Source organism: Kryptolebias marmoratus, linkage group LG16 (assembly GCF_001649575.2).
Source record: "Kryptolebias marmoratus isolate JLee-2015 linkage group LG16, ASM164957v2, whole genome shotgun sequence".
Taxonomy (NCBI): Eukaryota; Metazoa; Chordata; class Actinopteri; order Cyprinodontiformes; family Rivulidae; genus Kryptolebias; species Kryptolebias marmoratus.
The window spans coordinates 10,310,278-10,330,403 of record NC_051445.1 but is presented as its reverse complement, the minus strand read 5'-3'; the positions used below and the strand labels follow the sequence as shown (position 1 = coordinate 10,330,403).

Genomic DNA, 20,126 nt, shown 5'->3' with positions numbered 1-20,126 from the left:
AATGACATAAAAAAATAACACTGGTTTAACTGTTTTAAAAATAATTTCTTATCATACAGCAATAAACCTTATTGTTCATCGTAAATAATTTGTGTTTTATTTGTTAATGCTTGAATACCGTTGTTACTAAAGTTAAAATGGAGTAGAGTGGAAAAATGTAAAGAAGCAAATGTTAAAAACAAATGAAAATATAGGAAAAACATCTCAAAAATGGTAGAACAGGACTACTTTAATAAATGATTGAAGAAGAAAGTGGAGGACTGGAGTGCAGCTGATACTAAGTGATCCAAACAGGAACAAGATGTCCCGTCTGCAACAATCTGAACGTAATTCGGTTCAGACTTTCTGCCAGTTTCTTTCAAACTCAGCAACGAACGCGCCTTTTTATACCGTGACCTTTTTAACCACCTCCCCATCCTGGACGAGCACGTGTTTCCCGTCCTCTCTTTCTCCCCGTGTAACCTTCCTCCTCTTCCTCGTCAGGAGGTGAAACACCGCCACGCCGGCCACCACCAGGAAACTGAGAGCCAGAACCACGAGTCCAAGTCCCAGTAAGTGAGAGGTGCCGTGCTTGGTGTTCGTCCGCTGGTCCCAAAGTCCCACGGCGACGCAGCTGAAGCCGATGAGAGACCCCCAAAACCCGAAGGCCAGCATGCAGGATCCGCAGGAGAGTTCAACACCCCCGGTCACCACCGTGATCCCCGCCACCGACACAACTCCACTTGGTAAAGTCACTGCCTCAGGTCTGCGCTGGAAGGAGACGGCTGAGGAGACTTCTGTTAAAGCTGAAGGATCGAGGGTTTCCATCTTGGCTGTCATTCTTTGCTTTTTTTTGTTGCTTCTTATGTCAGTGTCTGTGGGCTTACGTGCACTTCTTCCTCCTCTTTTTTTTTTTTTTTTTGCTCCTAAAACACAACACATGGTCTTGTTTAGAAAAAAAAAATGCATCAACCCTTATGATGTAATTTCTACTCAGTTTTCTCCAAGACCGAAAGAAAAAAACACCATATCCTCTATTTTATATTTCAACAAACACCCTCACTCTGACAGCGAGTTTATGTTTTAGCAAACTTCTATAAACTGGGTAAAGCTTTTATGGCTTGTTACACAACTTCAAGAGATCTACAGATTCTGTTCTGTAGACAGATCATGAACAACCTGTTGCAGATAGCTCTTTGCAGATAGACGTGCTAAGTGCACCGCTGCCGTCTTAAAACAACTCCAGTTTTAAAACTTTTATAGCAGTTCATGCGATCGCTGTTTTATAAAACAATGCATCGCTGGCAATTTTGCATTAGATGGTTATTCTTGCAGAAATATCAATTTTCCTGCCAGAAGCACAGGCTGCGCATAACCATCAAACCTTATATAAAAAACATGTAATGCTAAATTAATGGCAGTGCAAAAGTTTGTAAAATGGCATTTTAATGAACTGCTTTGAAATCTATGAGTTTGAAATTATTTTAAGATGGACTCGGTCCTCTTGGTCTCACTTGGACCAGCCATTAGCTCGTCAGTTTGGTCAGAATTGAGTTAGTAAGGTGTTAATTGTTCACAGATTTTCCAAAGATCGCCGCTTTAAAAGATTTGAATGCTTTATAATACCGACTGAAGTAGCTGAGTCGATGTTTACACAAAGTCAAATAAAAAAAAACCTTGAAAGATTTAGCATTGCTGTAAAGCTTTTGGATACTCACTTGTTTTTATTAAAAGCATAGTGAAAACAATGTCCAGCTACAGAGTTTTAGTTTGTTATGAAGGACTCACTAACGAGATTTGGTAAAGAATAAGTCAATTAATTGAAAAGAGCCTAAAAACACCAACTGTTTAGTTGGATTATATCCCAAATACAAGTAAGATCTGCCAAACATTAGTTATTCTTACCATAGCTCAATAAAACCAAATATGAAAAAGACTTTAACTGCTGAACTCCACTTTAGCACTATAAAAACTTATAATTTAAAAGAATTTAAAAAGGAAAAAGTTGTGCACAAGAAAGGCAGCACTACATACCTCAGCGTTGAATCAGGGGGAACTGTCAGATCAAGGCTCCATAAACTTATGAATGCAAATGTTTTCAATATAAACCTTGTCGTGCAAATGAAGCCTAAAGTCGCTGCTGGCTTCTCTCTCCCTCTCAGCGGTGGTTGTGAAAATGGGAGCAGAAGCCCAAATTCCTTACAAATATTGCTCACACGAGGCCTGACAAAATGGCAGACGCAATTATCAAGATTGTTTGTTTGTTCCCGTCTTTCCCTGTGTTTAGGAGGAAGCTCTCGTCTGTCATCGCGCGTCATTACGACCCATTAACAGATATTTATCTGAAAACAACTCCCTTCCTCTTTTTCTTGTGCTTTCAGCTTAAGATCGGAGTTAAGTCCAGCTCAGGCATTGTGCTGTCTGCGTGCATATTTTTCTTTCTCTGAACCATTGTCCACTCCGGCACCCGCATTCCATCCCTTACGCCAACAGTGGCGAGGTGAACATTTATTTTCTTTGTGGTCCAACGCCACTTAAAGCCACCTCTGTTTTAAATCCCGTTCACGGCAGGAGTACAACCAAACACATGTGAGCGGGCCAGGCTGTTTGTTTTGACACGCCGGGGTTGGCAGCTTCATGATATACGTGTCAGCTTGGCATCTCACTGTTGATACTCTAGCACCGGTAAAGCTCGGCATGCTCCATTAATAGGGTATAATCCTGCCCAGCCAATACGGTTGTTGCCATGAGCCAAATTGCAGATCTTCTTAAGGTGTCCTCGGATTGACTTCCGCTCCTGAAAACATGCACAGTCCGTGTGTGCTCCTGCAGCGAAACAAACACATTCGAATGAGCCGAAGCAACAGCTCTGCTTCGAGGCAGACATTTGGGTTTTGAAAAGGGTAGGAAAAGCGAGTTTGTGGACCTTTTTTTTTTTTTACAGAAAAACCAGCAAGTGCAGCTGCAGAAGTGGAATGCAGCCGTAGTTAATACTCCCGCGCTTTCCCTCCTCCTTCAAGTCCAAATGTCTGCTGTGAAACATGAAGAATTGTGTTTCATTTACTGAATTTGAGACGCTGATCAGCGTGCCTCATTGAGCATTCTTATATGCATCTTCGCGGGTTGGGAAACGTCGTAAAAGTAGCAGCAAATCCTTGCTCCAGCGAACAGGTCACATGCTTGGGATTGTTTTGTGGAGAGGAGGAGGTTAATTCTTTTGACTGTCTGACTTACAGGATGACAGGTAATTGGCTAAATGCAGAGGGCAGAGCAGGCATAATCCAATAGATGTTCTCAGTGAGCATATTTATGGAGCAAACACGTCCTTTAAATCCAAAAGAGAAGGAAGAATGGTTATCATGCACAGTCTTCAGCTGAATGGTTGTACTCTAGATGCAAACTTTCACAACACACTGTTGTATGTTACTCTAAAAAGGACAATTAATTGTGCTCGTAGGTGTAAATTACACAAACTGACTGAAGCAAAATTGTCAAACCAGATAGTCTTTCGTCGTTTTATGTAAGGCGATAGCTGATAAAAACTAGGACACACAGAACATGGCCTCCAGTTATCGCAAAGCGTCATTAATGGGAATGATTGAAATCGGGGAATGAGTTTAAATGTCTAACAGACGACACTGAAATCCAGCTGGAAGACAGACGAGTCTCCGTCTACTCCAGGCAGCATCGTTGGACACGTAGGACAGGAGGGACACGGAGGGGTGTAGGTGGGATTGGACGCAGAGGTGAGTCGAACTGAAAGGACAGATGGTGGTCTGGAATCAGATGGCAGTTGTCCCTGAAATACCAAACAGAACTTACAGCAATTTTTCTTTTTTTTTTAAACGTTGCCTGAGCGTTATTCACAGAGCTTCCCAAAGCTCATCTACAAGTGAACAAGTTTGTGATTTTGTGGCATTTAAGCACTTTTCAGAGGAGATGTACGAGAATAAAGATCCACGAGGAATAACCTCGGGTCAAAAATGACCCAGAAGTCTGAAAACTGAGGCCTCAAGGCTCGTTTTGACCCAAGGGTTCTGACATGTTGGGACATTGTGTAGATTGTTTTTAAAAAAAATCACATTGTTGTAAAATGTAAGTAATTTAAACCCAATATTTATTTTAGAATAGCAGGTAGTCTTTTTAAAAAAGCTTTTTTACACAACGAAAGAGTTTCACTATAATTTGTTTTTTAAAAATATACAAAAAGTACAAAAATAAAAACTGTGTCATCTCAATCAAGGAACCCTAATTTAAATATCTGATTGGACAGCTGATTATTTTTTTCATGACTTTCTGGTAAGTTATTCATCTTTTCAAAATAAAGACATTTTAAAACTTTAAGGTGGGAAACACTTTTTTTCATTCTTTGAGGAAATGCGTACGGTTTACCGCCTTGCATGCCACACTTTTAAACAAAACTCTCACATAGTCTATCAGAGCTCAGAGTATGTGTTTAAGATGACTCTCAGCTACTACCACATCAAATTTTAGCTCAATATCTGTAAAACTGTCTGAGTTCCAGCATTTCTTGTGTTTTCTGGGGTTAATCAGCTGTGGCAGCCATTTTGAACATGAAGGATTTTGATGTGAGACGGATCTGAACCACAGGCAGGTCAGTTTAGCACCTGACCTGACCTGTTAGCACACAGCGCTGCCGTCATAATTAAAGCAAAATGTGGTTTGGGATTGTCACCAAGGCTTTCTCAACAAAATACGTCATCTGATGGCAGCAGACACTGCTCTCAAATGCTCTTTTTTAAAATACAAGACGTGTCGTAATGCTTTAATTTACCTCCACATGAACAAAGAACTGTGTTCAGTACAGAGGACTAATTTTATTACATTAAAAAAAATAATAAAATGTTCATATGTGAAACAAAAAGACAATGTTTCCACCTCATTTCAGTTGTCTTAACAGCTCGGAGAGGACAGCAGCGGTTCCGGGTTTAGTTTTTACACTTTATACCTTTTTCTTTGCAAAGTAAAGCTTTTACTTTCATTCGATGAGGCAGCAAAACTCTCAGGAGTGTGTCCACGCTGTGAAAGCCAGAGCTGCCTGAAAACCGAAAAAAAAACGCTGCTATTCAGCGTCGTCTCTCGTTTGGTAAAGTCCCATTCCGATTCTCTAAATCTTTTAATGATATTATGTCCCCGCAGAAGATGAAACCTCCAAGTTTTTGTTCGAACGCCGAGACAAAACACCATCAGGGCCGCTTTCCCGGGCCGCAGCACCACTTGGCATGACGGCGAGCTACTACGGATAGTGTGGAACTTTCGAGATCTCCACACGTAACAGAGAAGAAACGGGGGTTCGTTTTAGTCCAACACTCATCCACCCTTAAATCCTGCATTAACAGAATTAACCCAGTCACCTCCTGTAGGGGTGTTTCCCATTACCCTCCTTATCCCTCGCTGTCTGACAGCTGAGATAAACACTCAGTCCTGCAGCCATTACCTGCCCACACAACACACAGGTAAGATTTCCTCCGCAGCTTTCATCAGGCATACGTTGCTAGTTGCGAAATCGTTTCAAGCTTTGATATATGCAATATGATGTCTGCCTCTTTCAGGGTCCGTTTGTGCTTTTACATCCAAAAATCTGAGAGCATAAAAGACCATAGAAATAATTTTTTAGGGGGAGGTAAAGACGAAAGCGTCCGAAGGACTCAGGAAGTTTGACACAGCATCTACAAGGCAACCGCCATGGGAAACACCACCAGCGCGCTATCGAAGGAGATCCTGGAGGACCTGAAGCTTAGCACCAAGTTTAGCGAGACTGAAATCTGCCAGTGGTACGAGAACTTCCAGAAGCAGTGTCCCACGGGACGCATCACGCCAGAGGAGTTCGAGGAGATCTACGCCCGCTTCTTCCCCGAGGCTGACGCCAAGAGCTACGCTCGGCACGTGTTCCGCTCCTTCGACACCAACGACGACGGCACGTTGGACTTCAAGGAGTACATCATAGCCCTGCACATGACCTCCAGCGGGAAGACGACCAGGAAGCTGGAGTGGGCCTTCTCGCTGTTCGACGTGGACAAGAACGGATACATCAACAAGTCAGAAGTGAAGGAGATCTGCCAGGTGAGGGCGATTCGTCAGGCGGCGCCTAAATCTGTTCTGGCGAGACAGAAATCAGAAACAATAACCTGTTTCATATGTGTGAATACGACGAGAACTAACGATGTTCGTCCTCGTATTAATATAACTTTTTCAGGTTGTTTTAAGTACAGATTTGTTCAATTTTCTTCTCATTACACAGTCAGATTTTTCTGTTAGTCTTATCGGGTCTTCTGTTCGGTTTATCTTAAGTTTATTGCTGTCTTGTGGCACTCGTCAATCCTTCTAATGGTATGTAGGTCTCAGTCGTGATTGTCAGTCCAATTAGCTGCTCGGTTTGACCTCCTGATAATCTTCGTGATTATGGGTTTAGCTGTCAGGGAGAATAGGCGGTCCGTATTTATACCAAGGATGCTTTTTGAATCCCACCGTTACCGGACTCCATCACTTTTCAGTCTCCTCCCGGTGCCCTGAAGGCGTGCGTCGCACTTCGATGGAGGCGAGCCATGCTTTTTCGTACCTGCGGGCTCCCAACGTCCCTGCGTTCTGTTTTAAGACAAATAATGAAGGTTTGTAAGAGGGTTAGGAAGATCAGCCGAGAATCCAGCTTGAATTGTAATGGGATTGGTTTCCTGGCCAACTGGCCGGGGTCCAGAAGTGCTGCGTTTACACTCGCTGTGTGAAATGTCGGCATTTTAGAGAACATTAGCAAAATCAGCACTAAACTTTAAACGGCCTTTTGCAAAATAAAATTAAAATTAAACTTAAACCGTATTATTTTTTTTAATTATTTGTAAAACACATGGTTAGAAAAAACAAATGAATGAACAGAAATGGTTTCCTACGTTGTTTACAGAGTGTTATTTACAAGTTTGATGTGTTCAAGATGTGGACTCGACGCAGGAAATAAAAAAAGAGGAAGGCTCTGACGGGCGGACTAAATAAAGGATGCTTTATTTAAGGTTGAGCAGCTGCTTGGCACCGCTTCGTTTTATGTTTATAACCGCAACCCTACAACCTTGTTGTGTAGAAGTGATTAACAAGATTATCTATATGTAACCATGCCCAACTCTCTGAACGATGCGGACTGCGGGATCAGCGGGGTAAGGGAAGGGCAAGCGCAGAAAAAAGAAGAGTTGACATCTCAGCTTTTGGCCCGCGGCTTGAGTCATGGCACTAATCCACGTTAATCTAGGTGTCTTAAATGTGGGAGATAAGTGCATCCTCTCTAAGTGGGACACGGTCTTAAAGGCCCGAACTTGAAGTGCACAGCCTTTCAGTCACTTACGACCCTCTGGATTTGAAACGGCTCACCGCAGACCTCTGAAAACTGACACGCAGGCCCGTGAACACGTTCTGTGGTCACAAATAAAGAAAATAAACTCTGGAGATGAAGGTGCGAGGCGTTAACGTTCACGGACACACAAACGGGCCCGAGAAGTCGTCGAGTTTCCTCCTGTCGGGCACATTTCCGTCCTGACGTTCGGCAGCCGCTCGATGTAGCTGAGTGGGATAAATGTTCATCTGTGTCCTCCCCCTCCCTCCCCCTCCTCAGGCCATATTTAAGCTGATCCCCGAGGACGAGCAGAAGAAGCTACCAGAGGATGAGAACACACCCGAGAAGAGAGCCAACAAGCTGTGGGCTTTCTTCGACAAGAAGGACAATGGTAAGAGGCACCGCACGCTCTACCCCTCGGGCTTTAATTGCTTCAGTAAATTCTTGTTGTCTTCTATAACAACTTCCCCGAGGAGCTCGAAATAAACAGTTTGACCTATCATTAAAATAACTCTGACCAGTCTTTTGCCACAAACACTTTTATATCTCCTTCCTCCTTTTGTTTTCTTCACAATAAAAACCTTTTATTCTGCTTTTCCTCCACAGAGCGGCTGGCTGAAGGAGAGTTCATCACAGGAGTGATTGAAAATGAGAACGCAATGCGTCTCATTCAGTACGAACCAATGAAACAATAAAGTCCTTCACTGCTATCGCCCCATTCTTTTTCACAAAATTTCTATTCGTCTTCTTCCTCCCCCCCCAGTCGCGCTCGGACACTCATCTCTTCCTTTGAGTCACTCACTCCACCATGTAAATACGTTATCCTTCCACTGTCGTGGTTGCAACCAAGTTCTCAGTAAGTTTTTAACTTTGTTTGACTGTTTGTGAACAAATTTATGTCGAATAGCGGGCAATTGTTTGAAATAGCAATCGCAGCCAAAAAAATAAAAAATCAACATTTGTGTAACTACATGAAAACAAATGGAAAATAAAAGAGCTAATATTACGCTGTCGGATATATTGCTAATTTTTAAACATATTAAAAAAATTGGGTCTAGCTTGTTTTAGTTTGTTTTTTTTTCACAGAGTTTTGAATGATTTGGATCGAGTTTGTAGCTCTCGAGTGTTGTGATTCATTCACGGAACAATAAAGGAACAATAAATTAAAGGCTTTCTCATATCTGTAGTTTGGAAATCTATTTATTTATCTTTCTCAATTCCCCTTTGACCCAGAGGCTAACTTTAAACTCGAATGGTTGTGGTGAACAGAAAAAGTTCTCTGTTAAATCAGCAAAGCAGTGAACCCAGGATTATCTCCAAAGTGTCACCTAGAGAATTTGGATCTTTTGAAGTGGGGTTTTTGTGGAAAGATCACAAAGGAGTATCTTACCTGTTGCAGATGGCTCTTTTAACGGTCTCAATTCGGAGATATTTAATTCTGATCGAATTGACAGAGACCAAAGTGGGCTGTTGCCATCCTAAAACAACTCCATTCTCTCAAATATCATAGAGGTGAACACAAACACCTGTTTATAAACCTTTTCACTGCTCTAAATATCACATATTTCCATATTATGTGGCGATTGTAGCAGAAAAATAAGGCTATACCTGACAAAAGTGCCCCAAACTCCACAGGAAATGCTACAGCTAGCTTCTACTGTTGCTATTTGCTACATTTGCAACCATAAAATTCCCTGTAAATAACTACGAAACACAACTAGCAGTAAGATATATAAAAAGGACATTTGTGTGAATACTATGAAATGTTTGAGATTGGAGCAACAATCCAGCTTGGTTCTGTTAATCTGGTCACAATTAAGCTATTATTTCTCCAAACTGAGGTCTTTCAAACAGATTAAATCTTATTTGTTTGTAACCTTTCCACAGAACTTTACTTCCAGTTCTAACAAAAACACTGAAATGCAGATACTGTGGCGATAATGTTAACAAACTACAAAAATATAAAGAAAGAACTTTTTTTTTGTATTGTTTTCAATTTCCTCCCAGTTGTTAATTATTTCAGCACATATTCTAAGTTTAATAGTAAACCATTTAGGGTAAAGTGAGAAAGACACAATTATTGGTTAAAAACAGCCTCATTGTTGTTTTGGTTTTTAGGACTCAAAGCGCATGTTTGGTGCTGCTACGTCATCGTTTCTTAAAAGTTTGGTATCTTGAGTCCACACAAATGCATCGAAAATTAAGTCTAAAAATAAAAAAATTAAAAAAGAAATCTCTGCTTTGGAAAGTTTTGTAAAAATCTCTACTTTTCTCACCAAAAAAAAAGTAAAGCCGGACGGGACGGGAGGTGCAAACGCAGCAGGAAAATCTCTTTTTTTTCCAGTCATAATCTTTTGTTTAATATTTAAAGCACATTCTTTAATATTCATTTCCCTGACAGAGACACATTTTTTTCATGATGCAGATGTTAAAGCGTGTGCGCGCAGCAGTTTGCTGCCAGGTTTTCTTTCCAACTTTCATTCTGACCCCCACCCCGAGCGTCTCTCCTCTCCTCGCCTCCTCCTTCCCATCCAGCTCGGGATTAGCGCTTTACTCATAATCTTCTGTTCAACATGAGAGAGCAGACTTTCCAAAATCTCTGTAATCATTTTATCTCGACGGGGTTCGTCTGTGCTTCTTCGCAGGGAAACCGCAGCTATTTGCTGGACCTTCCGGTTTAAACGCGTTCAGATATATTCAAAAAATAATAATAATAATAATATTCTGACAAAACTAAGACGTGAGTTCCCCTTGAAGACAACAGCTGCATTTCCATATAGAAATATACATTTATTTTTTCCCCATTAGGCACAGAAACATATGCAGAAGACATGCAGATTTGTAAGCTAATGACACCTAAGCATACATAATCATCTGAACATTTTGATATGTGTTCATTTCACTGACCTTTGCCCACAATGAGCTGCATCCCAAGCAGACAGGAAGTCAAAATAAAGTCAAACTAAAACAGGGTCCTTCATCAGAGCAGTGATGTGGTCCTTAATCAGTTTTTTTTTAGTCTTTTTAGTTGATCCATCACCTAACAAGGTGAGTCAACTCTGTCTACTGCCTCCTCCATCTCATCCCTCTCTCTTTCACAGTCCTCACACCCCTCTGGCCCACAGCCGCCCACCAAGACCAGGGTCGGCACGTCCCCGTTCCCCAGTCCAACCACGCTGCCGTTTGGGGCCCACGCCACATCGATCATGCCATCTGGACAGTGCAACAGGCCGCTGACGGAGTAGAAGCCTCCCCCGGGGACGACCTCGTCGTACGTTGGCGCGCGAGCGGCGGCTCTCGCTTCCTCCAGGCGCAGCCTCTGTCTGCGGCGGATCTCTATGATGGTCTTCGTGTAGGAGTTGAGCGTCACCACGGCCGCCCCCATGCAGCAACTGAAGGACACCCAGGCGAGGCTGAGAACAGAGAGAAACGAGACCAGTGAGGGGACGAGGGAAGATCCCCACGGTGCGCGGACGACTTGTCCGAAGAGCGGCCACCTACGCGAAGGACCAGCCGTAGTCCCAGGACTGAGGCCTCCAGTCTTTGGGACCCACGATGACCGTCATCTGGAACACGGTGGTGAACATCATATGTGCTACCATCCCGAGAAGACCTACACAGGAAGTGGAGCAAAACTCAAAAAGAACCAAACCTCGTGCTGAGAGAAAGATAAAAGAAACACATTAAATCTGAAGAATCCCCTCACCTGACAGCACGGTACAAATGGCTGCGAAGGCATTGATTTTTAGCGCGTGCATCTCTTTATGGGAGCACATGACTTCCAGGCACATCAGTAAGAAGCCCATCCCCAGCAGGCCGATGTATGTAAACTCAGAAACAACCGACAGCCAGAGCACACCTGCAACGTGTGCAACAATGTTCACACTCCTAATGAAACACAAAAAAAAAGGCGAACACAACCGGAACAAACGGCTAATTCCTGCACAGCTTACCTTGTGTTTCTCCAGGAGTTAGGTCAATGAAGCTGCGACACACCTCTCCTGCCAACAACATGCAAAGATTTACGGCCAAGTTACCAAGTGTTAACAGATGCGGCCCTGAACGCTACACACCCAAAACGGCACTGAACGACGAAATTTTTGATTATCCCACCATCGTTTTGTTTCTCGCAGCTTTCCCAGAAGCCGGTGTGGAAGTATCTGAAGGCAAACTTGTCCTCCCCCGTCTCCCAGATGTAGTGAACGGCGTTGGCCAGCTGCCTTTGCCTGATCTTGGCCAGCTCCTCTCTTCTGGCTGGAGAAAGAGTGCGGTTGAAGGGGCTCTGAGTGGGACTCTCTGTGAGGGAGGACACAGGGGAGAGGAATTTGTTTTAGGCTCGTTTTTGCACCTGCGTGTTCTTGTTTTTTGCATTTTCTCTCATTCTGTGTCATTACAACTCAGTGAAAGACAAGTTATAACTCGCCCAGACCTTTTGCAGTATGGTTCTGTGGAAACAGCCACAATTATTATCTTACCTGCTGCAGATAGCTCTTCGACTGACCTCAGTTTGGAGTTTCATTCCAAACCAGACTTGACAAGCTAAAGGCTAAAACCAAAGTGGATTGCTGCCATTTTAAAACAACGCGAATTTCAAACAGTTTTTGCACAAACGGCTATAAAATCTTAAAGATCTGAGCTGTTTTAAGACGGCAGCAGTCCACTTTGGTCTTGGCCCCGCTCCAACTAACCTTTAGTTCGTCAATGTGGTCAAAAATAAACTGTTTCTCCACAGTGAGATCATTAGGTGAGGTATCTACGACAGGTAAGATACTGTTTATATTTATTCCACAGAGCCCCACTTCAAAAGAGCTGAACAGTCACTTTTTGACTGAGTCACTGGTGACAATTAAAAAACCGTATTGGTGCGTGTATTCACAAAAACAAGGCTGTGACATATTAAAGAAAATCCAAGCTTCTGAATATTTTCCTGTCACGTGAAGCCCTTTTTCTCTGCACCCTCTTTTATGCCACGTGTGCTTTTCAAACACTGTCATATAACGTATCAGTTCTTTCTAAACAAGCACATAAAGTACTTATCAAAATAATCTCATTGTGGATTAAGCGTATCACAAAAACCTGAGGTTGGGCAGTGTCGACCTCTCCTCTGAAGACAAATAGCCTCCGTCACTCCTCTAAGATTAAATACCAAATCACAATTAAGTTCATCTTGAAACTGAGCTTCTGACATAACGAGATTAAACAAAAACAAGAACAATCACTTTTTAAGGGAGAGTTTTGAGATTTGCCTATTTATCCAATCGGATTAGTTGGAGGCACCGGCTGTAATGCGGAGAGAGTGTAAAGTTCAAGAGGTGAATCTTGTGTAAGCGGGTTTGGCGGCGAAGGTGAAGATTTCTGACGAGTCAGCGTCAAAGGAGCTGCATTTATGAAAACGTTCAGAGCCTCAAACGTGCCATCATGTTCAGAATCACTCCTGTAGCTTTCAGTACTGAGCGCTGAAAGAAAAACTGCTTTTTTTAGTTTTGTTACATTAGTTTAACTTTTATTAGATTCGTCTTGTTGCTAACTTTAGGATGAGATTGCTAATTAGTCAAAACACAGGTTGATGTTCAGCCTTGGTTTCCCTCAGTTAGTCAAGAGAAAGCAGGAAAGCATCTCTACTCCTCAGTTCAACGATATTTCAACATTCAGATTAGCCCAGAGCGTCACCAAAGACCCAAGTAGAAGGAATCAGAAACTCAAACTGTTAAACGTCTCCGCACACATGCTGCAGCAGAAGGTGGAATGAGTCACCAAGAAACACTTTCTGCTTTACTCCTGATGACTTTCTACCCAGTGTTTTTAGCCGACAGAGGGACGACTCAGTTTTCGTTTTTTCTTTTGACTGCCTTAAAGCAACGGTGCAGGAAGACCATGAACAGTTAGTATCTTACCTGTTATAGATAGCTTATTGAATAACTTCAGTTTGGATAAACGGGCTTTAATTCGGACCAGATTGACGAGCTAACAGCTGGTTGGAGCGAGCTCAAAAAGGAGTCCTGCCATCTGAAAACGACTCCAATCTTATAAATCATAGAAGTTCATATGAACTCTATTTTATCTTTTTTTTTAAAAAAAACTGCTGTCAGTTTTGCATGAAAGTTATTCTGCATAAAATTATTTGGTTATTTACAAGCACAAACAGCAGCAGCAGCAAGACGTAGTGCTCCCGGTGCAGCCTGGGATACTTCCCTCAGGAATATCATAATATTTCTGCAGGAATAACGGTTTAATGCAAACCTGACCACACCGTAAAGGTTTATAAAGGAAACTGCTAGGAAACTGTGGTTCTTAAGATGGCTGGAACTCATCTTTGGTTCACGTTAGCTGTTATTAGCAGAATCAAACTGTGTTTCTCCAAACTGAGGTCGTTCAAAGAGCTATCTGCAGCAGGTAAGACACTAAATGTTCATAACCTTTCCACGGAACTCCACTTAAAAAAACACCCGAACCATCCCTTTAAGGTTTCATGCTCTCAGAAACTCTAACTCACTTGTGTAAACAACAAGGACAGCTAATTCAGCGCTAAGATAAAGCTCGAACTTCTTCATTTTCTACATCTGTCGGTGTTTTCCTGCCACATTTCAGATAAACTTCATTAGAATGCATTTGTAAAAATCCAAAAGTAACATGCTGTATTGTAATATAACATGTATATTATGAATGTAAATGAAAAAAAGTAGTCAAATACTGAATGTTTCTTTTTTTGTAGTGGAGTCTTTTGTAAAGTAAAGTAAAGTAAATGAGGTCTTTGCATCACAGTTTCTTCCTATTGTTGGAACTATGACAAAAAATAAAAGTCCCTTTGCTCAAAACCTCCTTGCATCCCGGGTCTTTTGAGATTTCAGATGAATCAGAAAGAAGGCACCTATAGATGTTTATCAGACTTATCTGTGGAGCCTAGGAGAGTATAGCTGCAGTGCAGCTGAAGGAGCAAGAAAACGAAGGCTTCAGCCGGAGTCTCCGTACCTGTGGTGTAAGGCTCGCTGTTGTTCTGACCACAGTTCTTCATTTTGACGGGCGACAGGCAGAGAGGCTTGACCACCTTGTGCGTCCCCTCGCACCAGTAGGAGGTGCAGAGGGCCAGGATGGAGAGGGTCAGGGCCAGGGTGGTCAAAGTCAGGGAGAGCACGGAACGAGAGCGACGGGACATGTGCTCCAGCATGGCCACGGCGAGGGGAGGATGGCAACGAGGGGAGCCAGGCAGAGGACAGAAGGACGTGGAAGTCTAAGGCGAGCAGGACAGAGGAAAGGACTGCAGCCAGGGACGTGGCTGACAGGTTGAGGCAGATCCGTTGGTGACTTTTAACAGGAAGCGCTGACGTAACAGCGGGGGGGAGAGATGACACAACCGACAGAGCAACACTGTAACATCAGAGGGATTAAAAAAGAAGAAGAGAAAGTAGGATAAGATGATGAGGAGGGGATTTAAGTGGTTGAAGTTTGTGCGGTGGGAAAGACCAGGAGGATGTCAGTGTGTTGAATGGATCCTCGTGGGAACTGACTGTCCATGAATCCCCTGACTCTTAACTCTGTGTAACCCTCTTTTTCTGTGTTTGGACTACACCTGTGACTGCGCAGCATCAAAAAGGCGAAGGGCTTTTAATGAAATAGAGTAAAAGTTGTAAGGATGAGATAAAGAACATCCTTAAAACGGTTCATCGTGTGACAGAAAGAGGAAACAAACGCTTGTCTGAAGCACACGGAGGCCATGTGGCCACATCAAACTTTATAAATGTTCTTTCAGTCTCTACCTGAGGTCAAAAACATCCTCCAGCTGTTAATAAGTCGGCTTTATGGAAGGTTAAGTCATCTGACCCTGACTAATACCATTGTGCTTCCTGACTGTCACACTCCATCCCGGGGATGGCTCCTTACAGGGAACCTCCCTGCCGGATGTGAAGAGTCGGACGAGACCCCGAAACAAAGTATTTCTTTTTTATATTTGGTGCTTTCAAGACGAGCCACAGATTTAAATGGATTTTACTTTTACTGATAATCCCTGGAAATCTGCTCTAATCTGTGTGTGTTCGTTGTATTTTAGTGTGAAGTGCAATCTGACCGTGCTGTCTGTCAAGCATCGCCTCACTGTCAGCCCACAGACCCTGAAAGACAACAAGAATAATGGAGGAAACAAACAAACAAATAAATGAACTTATAACAATTGGCTAATTACCCTTAAAAAAACGGTTGTACTTTTGAGAAACTTGTGCTGTTTTAAAGGCAAACTTTGCTTCAGTTTACTCCTTTTACTTCGCTTCATTACCCCAAATGTTGCATATTTCTGTTTAATTTTTTTTATACCAGACTTCTGTTTTTATTGGAAAATTGCTTCAATTTAACCAGTTTAATCTTTACATTAACGCCATCATCTCCCCTAAATTAAAAGCGTTACTCTTCAGTATTGTGAACGGAATAAACAGGCTCTAGTCAAGATTTATAACCAAATAATAAACTTAAGGGGAAAAAAATGAATTTTTTCTCCCCTCAGCTGAAGTTGAATACTTTTTAAACTTGTTGACGCCTCAGCAAATTTCACATTGCGTTGAAAAGAGGACACATTCACTCAGTTCAGCTTCATTCATCAGAGCTCTGGAGGTAAAATGCAGTAAATGTCATGTTTTTAGGACACAACTTCTTCTCCCCATTTTGTCTCTAAGGTTAAAGCACTCATGTATGCATTGTTTAAACATCCTGACAAAAACAAGCTCTTAACGATTAAAGATGACAAAGAAAAGCAAGCCTCGCATTCAAGAAGTTACACGATTTACTGATCATTAAAAGTCAATTTTACCAATAATTGACAGGAGATACCTACCAAAGAGTCTTATTTTTGCAGTATTATGTGAAACAAAGTAGCCTGTTGTAGAAATATTAATAGCTGCCACTCCTTGCAGTCTTCTGCCTTGTTAAATCAAGAAGCCCCTTAAGAAGTGAAGCTGAACTCCTCCATCATTAAAGTCTACAACAGCACACTCCTCATCTGCATCCTCTGCCTGTCTCCCGTTTCCTCCTCCTCCTCCTCCTGGACGGACATCAGTCCTTACCTCTCCCCCTGTAATCCCGCAGGCCAATCGCTGGATGAAGTCTGGATGAGCGGACCGGAGGAACAAAGTGTCCGTCTCCACGCAAATCTACTCGCTTTCCCGTCTTTCTTGGGAATTCATGTCACATCACCCATCCTGAATCATGTAATCCCTCCGAGTCCATCTGTTACCGCAGTGCCCCCTCGCTTCCTGTTTGTCCAATTTCAGAGGTGTCTCCTCCTCGGGCTGCACTAAAAGAATCAGTCTGAAGCGGCCGGGAACCTGAGCCCGCTTTGGTTTTTAATTTAAAAAAAAAAAAGGGGCAACATATGCTTCCAAAGAAACTAAGAGGAACACAGACTAATCTTTAGGATCGTTTATTTACAGCGCGTGTACATTAAAAAAAAAAAAAAAAACTCAAAGAAAGCAAATACAAACAGGAGGGTGAAAAAAAACAAACATTTAAGTTTACGGGATGAATTAAAGAGAAGGTGATTAACCCCAGGCTTGAGATTTACAGTAATGGAGAACTAGTTTGCCATCGCTGCCGAAACACTGAAAAAAAGAGACAAATAAACCCAGAGAGAGATGCAAGGAATTAGTCACATGTGGGTGTTGGTTCTGAGTCATTCAAAGTCATTTTAAAAATCGTGTTAGTTTGCTGGAAACATAAAAATAATAAGACATTTTGAAGAAATTAGGTGGAAGGATGATCAGCTGCTCCCTGATTTCTGTGATCACCGGCTGGGTTCTGACCTTTCTCACATGAAGTTTCCGTCTCCCTCTGCTGGTCAACTAACGAGCTGAAACTAATTCTGGAGATGATCTGCTAAACTACTGGTTTAATATTTCATAGAAGGCCAATCGACTAATCTAATACAGTAAAGATGATGTGTTGATCATTTGTTCCTTCTGTTCTCCCTCACACACACACACACACATTTGTTTCATCTTAATAACCTTTCCAGCGTTCATCAGCGGTGTTTAAATTGATATTTTAAATAGTTTAGTTCTCTTCTTGCAGAATGACTGCTGCCTACGAATAAAACAGATAAGACCACCACCGTTTTTGTGAACTACCCACAGCGTTTTCTGCAGGTTTCAGTTAAATTTACGACATTTTAAGGACCGTTTTTATTCAAATTTAAGACCAAGATGAATTAAAAAAAAAAAAAAGTACTGCCTTTTATTCTAATTCTCTATTAACAGAATTGTTTAGAGGTGCAAATATTTCTAATTAAAAAAAACATCATTCTTTTAAAAATAAAATGTGCTAATAATATCATAATACAGAGGAATAAACACAGTTAAGGACTTTTTGGTAAATTATTTTTGTCCTGTGTTTTAGAGGGGGAACCGATTATTTCAGACGGCTGAAATATTTGGTCCCCCCCTGGTAACTTTTGCAAAAAAAGAACAAATGTCTCCAAATTCACAGGACTTGTCGTCCATGATGAGAGGAATAAACACAGTTAAGGACTTTTTGGTAAACAATTTTTGTCCCATGTTTTAGAGGGGGAACCGATTATTTCAGACGTCTGAAATATTTGGTTCCCCCCTTGTAACTTTTGCAAAAAAAGAACAAATGTCTCCAAATTCACAGGACTTGTTGTCCATGATGAGAGCAATAAACACAGTTAAGAAGTTGTTGGTAAATTATTTTTGTTCTATTTTTGTCCACCAGCCATAGTGGCTGGTGGACAAAATTTTTAATTTCCACCCCTGACTACAACACACAGAACAAATAAACGCCGAGATCGCATCAAAAAAAAAAAAAAAAGATTGATGGAAGAAGCAGAAGAATAACTAAATGCATTTTGAGGCCTAAAATTGAAAATTTGGACACATTTTTTAGGCTTAAAAGGGAGATTTTTGACTTTTTATGACCCTGTAGAAACCCTCTCTGACCTTCTCACAGTTTGCTATCATTTCATTCTTGAAAATGTTTTAATAGCTAATTAAATCAGTGATTCACTTATTGAACAAATATGACAAAAAAACTGAAATACTTTTACTGTCCTGTTTTTGTTGCAATATGTTTAAAAAAGAAACTGAGGAAATTATGTGTAGCTATTGCCACTTATGTCTTTAAAAAGTAAACATGACATCATACTATGTTCTTTTTTTTTTAAACATATATAAAATATTAAAACTGAGTATAAACTCACATCAAACAGGACTCCTACTTCTTGATCTGGCGATGGTGCAAAAGACTGGTTAACATAGATGAACTGAAAAACAAAAAACAGACACAGTTACCTATAAAAAGACTTTACAGAGATGAAGTGTAACTTTATTACAATCACATCCCAGGCATATTCTGAGGAAACGTCGAGCCCAAAACAAGCACAGCGCTCACCAGTTGTTCATTAGCATCAAACTTGAGGAAGCGAGAAATGAACTGAGCTAGGGACTGCACCGTCCTGCCCCTGTCCACTGCCCACTTCTTTGTTTTCATGATAGGAGTGTCTCCCACTGCCTTCAACAGCACGTCAACTAGAAGAAGAAGAAGAAGAAAAAAAAAACAACACAGAGAAAAGTGAAAGCAGCTGCCGCTTCTGGAAGTCTGACAAATCTGAACTTGAAGTTGAACTGATGACAGAGTTCACACGAAAAGCACCACCGTGACTTTATAACTTCAGAGGAAAAACAAAACCTGTAACAGCTTGTTTTCACTGGCTATACTGTATAATTACTGGATCACTTTTGAAGAAAGACCAGTGCTGTCAAGACAGAAATGTTCTGATTAACTCTTGCTCGTTGCCAAAATATTACATCTTCCTAAATCTCCACTTACATATATTTAATAGAAATACTTTTTGAGATGTATTTGTTATGTAATCTTAAAGATGTTTATAGCTACAAACAATCATGTGCATTTACAAAAACCTGTTCTTTCCTTATTTTGAGCATGACAAACAGCTGTCTACAGATGATAATGTTGAATATATGTTGAACCTTACATACCTAAGGACTTCTTTTTTTACTTTCAGCATATGTATAATTAAACTGCTTAGCATATTGTAACAAATAGCTTAATAAAATACTTACAGGTCTTACAGCCTCTCGTACATAGAAATAAATCAATAATATTAGCCATTAATGATGTGACAAAGATTAACTAACAAACCCTAATGCCTCAGATGTTCTGAGTTACTAGCACTTTTTAGCACACTATAGGCCGTTACTGTATTATATTAGCTTTAAATAAAAATATAAAGTTAGTAAAGGTACAACTTTGGCATACATTTGATATGCTATGACACTTTATCCACTTAAAATTACATTCAACGCAGATTAAAGTAAATTGTCTTTTAGCTATTAGCAATAGCTTTAGCCTTTTCCCTAAACAGAAATGATCATGTGTTCAAAAGCTCTTCGTTTATTGGTTAAAGAGAGAAACGTTTCAATCCTATTGGCTAAGATTGCTGTCAATTATCTGACACGTCACAGACTGGAAGTTGTTTCGTTTAGCATTAGCAAGAGCTCTCGCACACCCAAGACTATTATTCACAACTGACGCGCAGTTACATTGCACTCTCTTACTTTTTTTCTTGTCGTCATTGGTCGCGGAAGAATCTGTCGCTTGCTGCGGCTCTTCTTTTTGTGTTTCCGTTGGGGACTCGGCAGTGTCCGACATCTTCAGGTGACCAATCTGGGTTGCCTTGTGCTCCCGCCTACTCCGGCAGATCGAGCCTCAACAAACAGTACCTGCTATTGGCTGAAATAAACGTCAATCTCCGCTGTCTGTGTTTCCATTGGTTAAACTGCTCCTTGGAGGGGTG

General features: G+C 41.4%; 2 protein-coding genes across 5 annotated transcripts; one reads left to right on the top strand and one right to left on the bottom strand.

Moving 5' to 3' along the window:
- The first annotated feature begins 5,161 nt into the window (after window positions 1-5,161).
- Window positions 5,162-8,501, top strand: LOC108235503 (visinin). Its single transcript, XM_017415545.3, has 4 exons — window positions 5,162-5,456; window positions 5,553-6,063; window positions 7,595-7,706; window positions 7,922-8,501. The coding sequence occupies exons 2-4, from the start codon at window positions 5,686-5,688 to the stop codon at window positions 8,008-8,010; spliced, it is 579 nt and encodes a 192-aa protein (XP_017271034.1). The 5' UTR covers window positions 5,162-5,456; window positions 5,553-5,685; the 3' UTR covers window positions 8,011-8,501.
- A 1,583-nt stretch (window positions 8,502-10,084) lies between these two features.
- On the bottom strand, window positions 10,085-20,020 carry si:ch211-149k23.9 (germ cell-specific gene 1-like protein). 4 transcript variants are annotated; one of them, XM_025005803.2, is made up of 9 exons: window positions 19,888-20,020; window positions 18,701-18,837; window positions 18,510-18,572; window positions 15,378-15,420; window positions 11,429-11,611; window positions 11,269-11,316; window positions 11,022-11,174; window positions 10,817-10,928; window positions 10,085-10,728 (listed from the first exon to the last, which is right to left on the bottom strand). In XM_025005803.2, exons 1-9 carry the CDS (start codon window positions 19,979-19,981, stop codon window positions 10,356-10,358), a joined length of 1,206 nt encoding a protein of 401 aa, XP_024861571.1. In that variant the 5' UTR covers window positions 19,982-20,020; the 3' UTR covers window positions 10,085-10,355. The 4 variants fall into 4 exon arrangements, with proteins under 4 accessions (XP_024861571.1, XP_024861574.1, XP_024861575.1 ...); XM_025005806.2 differs by lacking the exons at window positions 18,701-18,837; window positions 19,888-20,020 and adding an exon at window positions 14,285-14,680; XM_025005807.2 differs by lacking the exons at window positions 18,510-18,572; window positions 18,701-18,837; window positions 19,888-20,020 and adding exons at window positions 14,285-14,680; window positions 16,363-16,840.
- Between the last annotated feature and the right edge of the window lie 106 nt (window positions 20,021-20,126).

Bases quoted from the DNA above. Each gene is read 5' to 3' on its own strand.
- si:ch211-149k23.9 (XM_025005803.2), bottom strand. From the start codon at position 19,981: ATGTCGGACACTGCCGAGTCCCCAACGGAAACACAAAAAGAAGAGCCG. The intron at 18,838-19,887 runs GTAAGAGAGTGC...TTCTTCTTCTAG, and splicing joins CAATGACGACAAGAAAAAAA to TTGACGTGCTGTTGAAGGCA. The intron at 11,612-15,377 runs GTCAGATTGCAC...CCTCCCTCACAG, and splicing joins GATGCTTGACAGACAGCACG to AGAGTCCCACTCAGAGCCCC.
- LOC108235503 (XM_017415545.3), top strand. From the start codon at position 5,686: ATGGGAAACACCACCAGCGCGCTATCGAAGGAGATCCTGGAGGACCTG. The intron at 6,064-7,594 runs GTGAGGGCGATT...CCCCCTCCTCAG, and splicing joins AAGTGAAGGAGATCTGCCAG to GCCATATTTAAGCTGATCCC. The intron at 7,707-7,921 runs GTAAGAGGCACC...TTTCCTCCACAG, and splicing joins CTTCGACAAGAAGGACAATG to AGCGGCTGGCTGAAGGAGAG.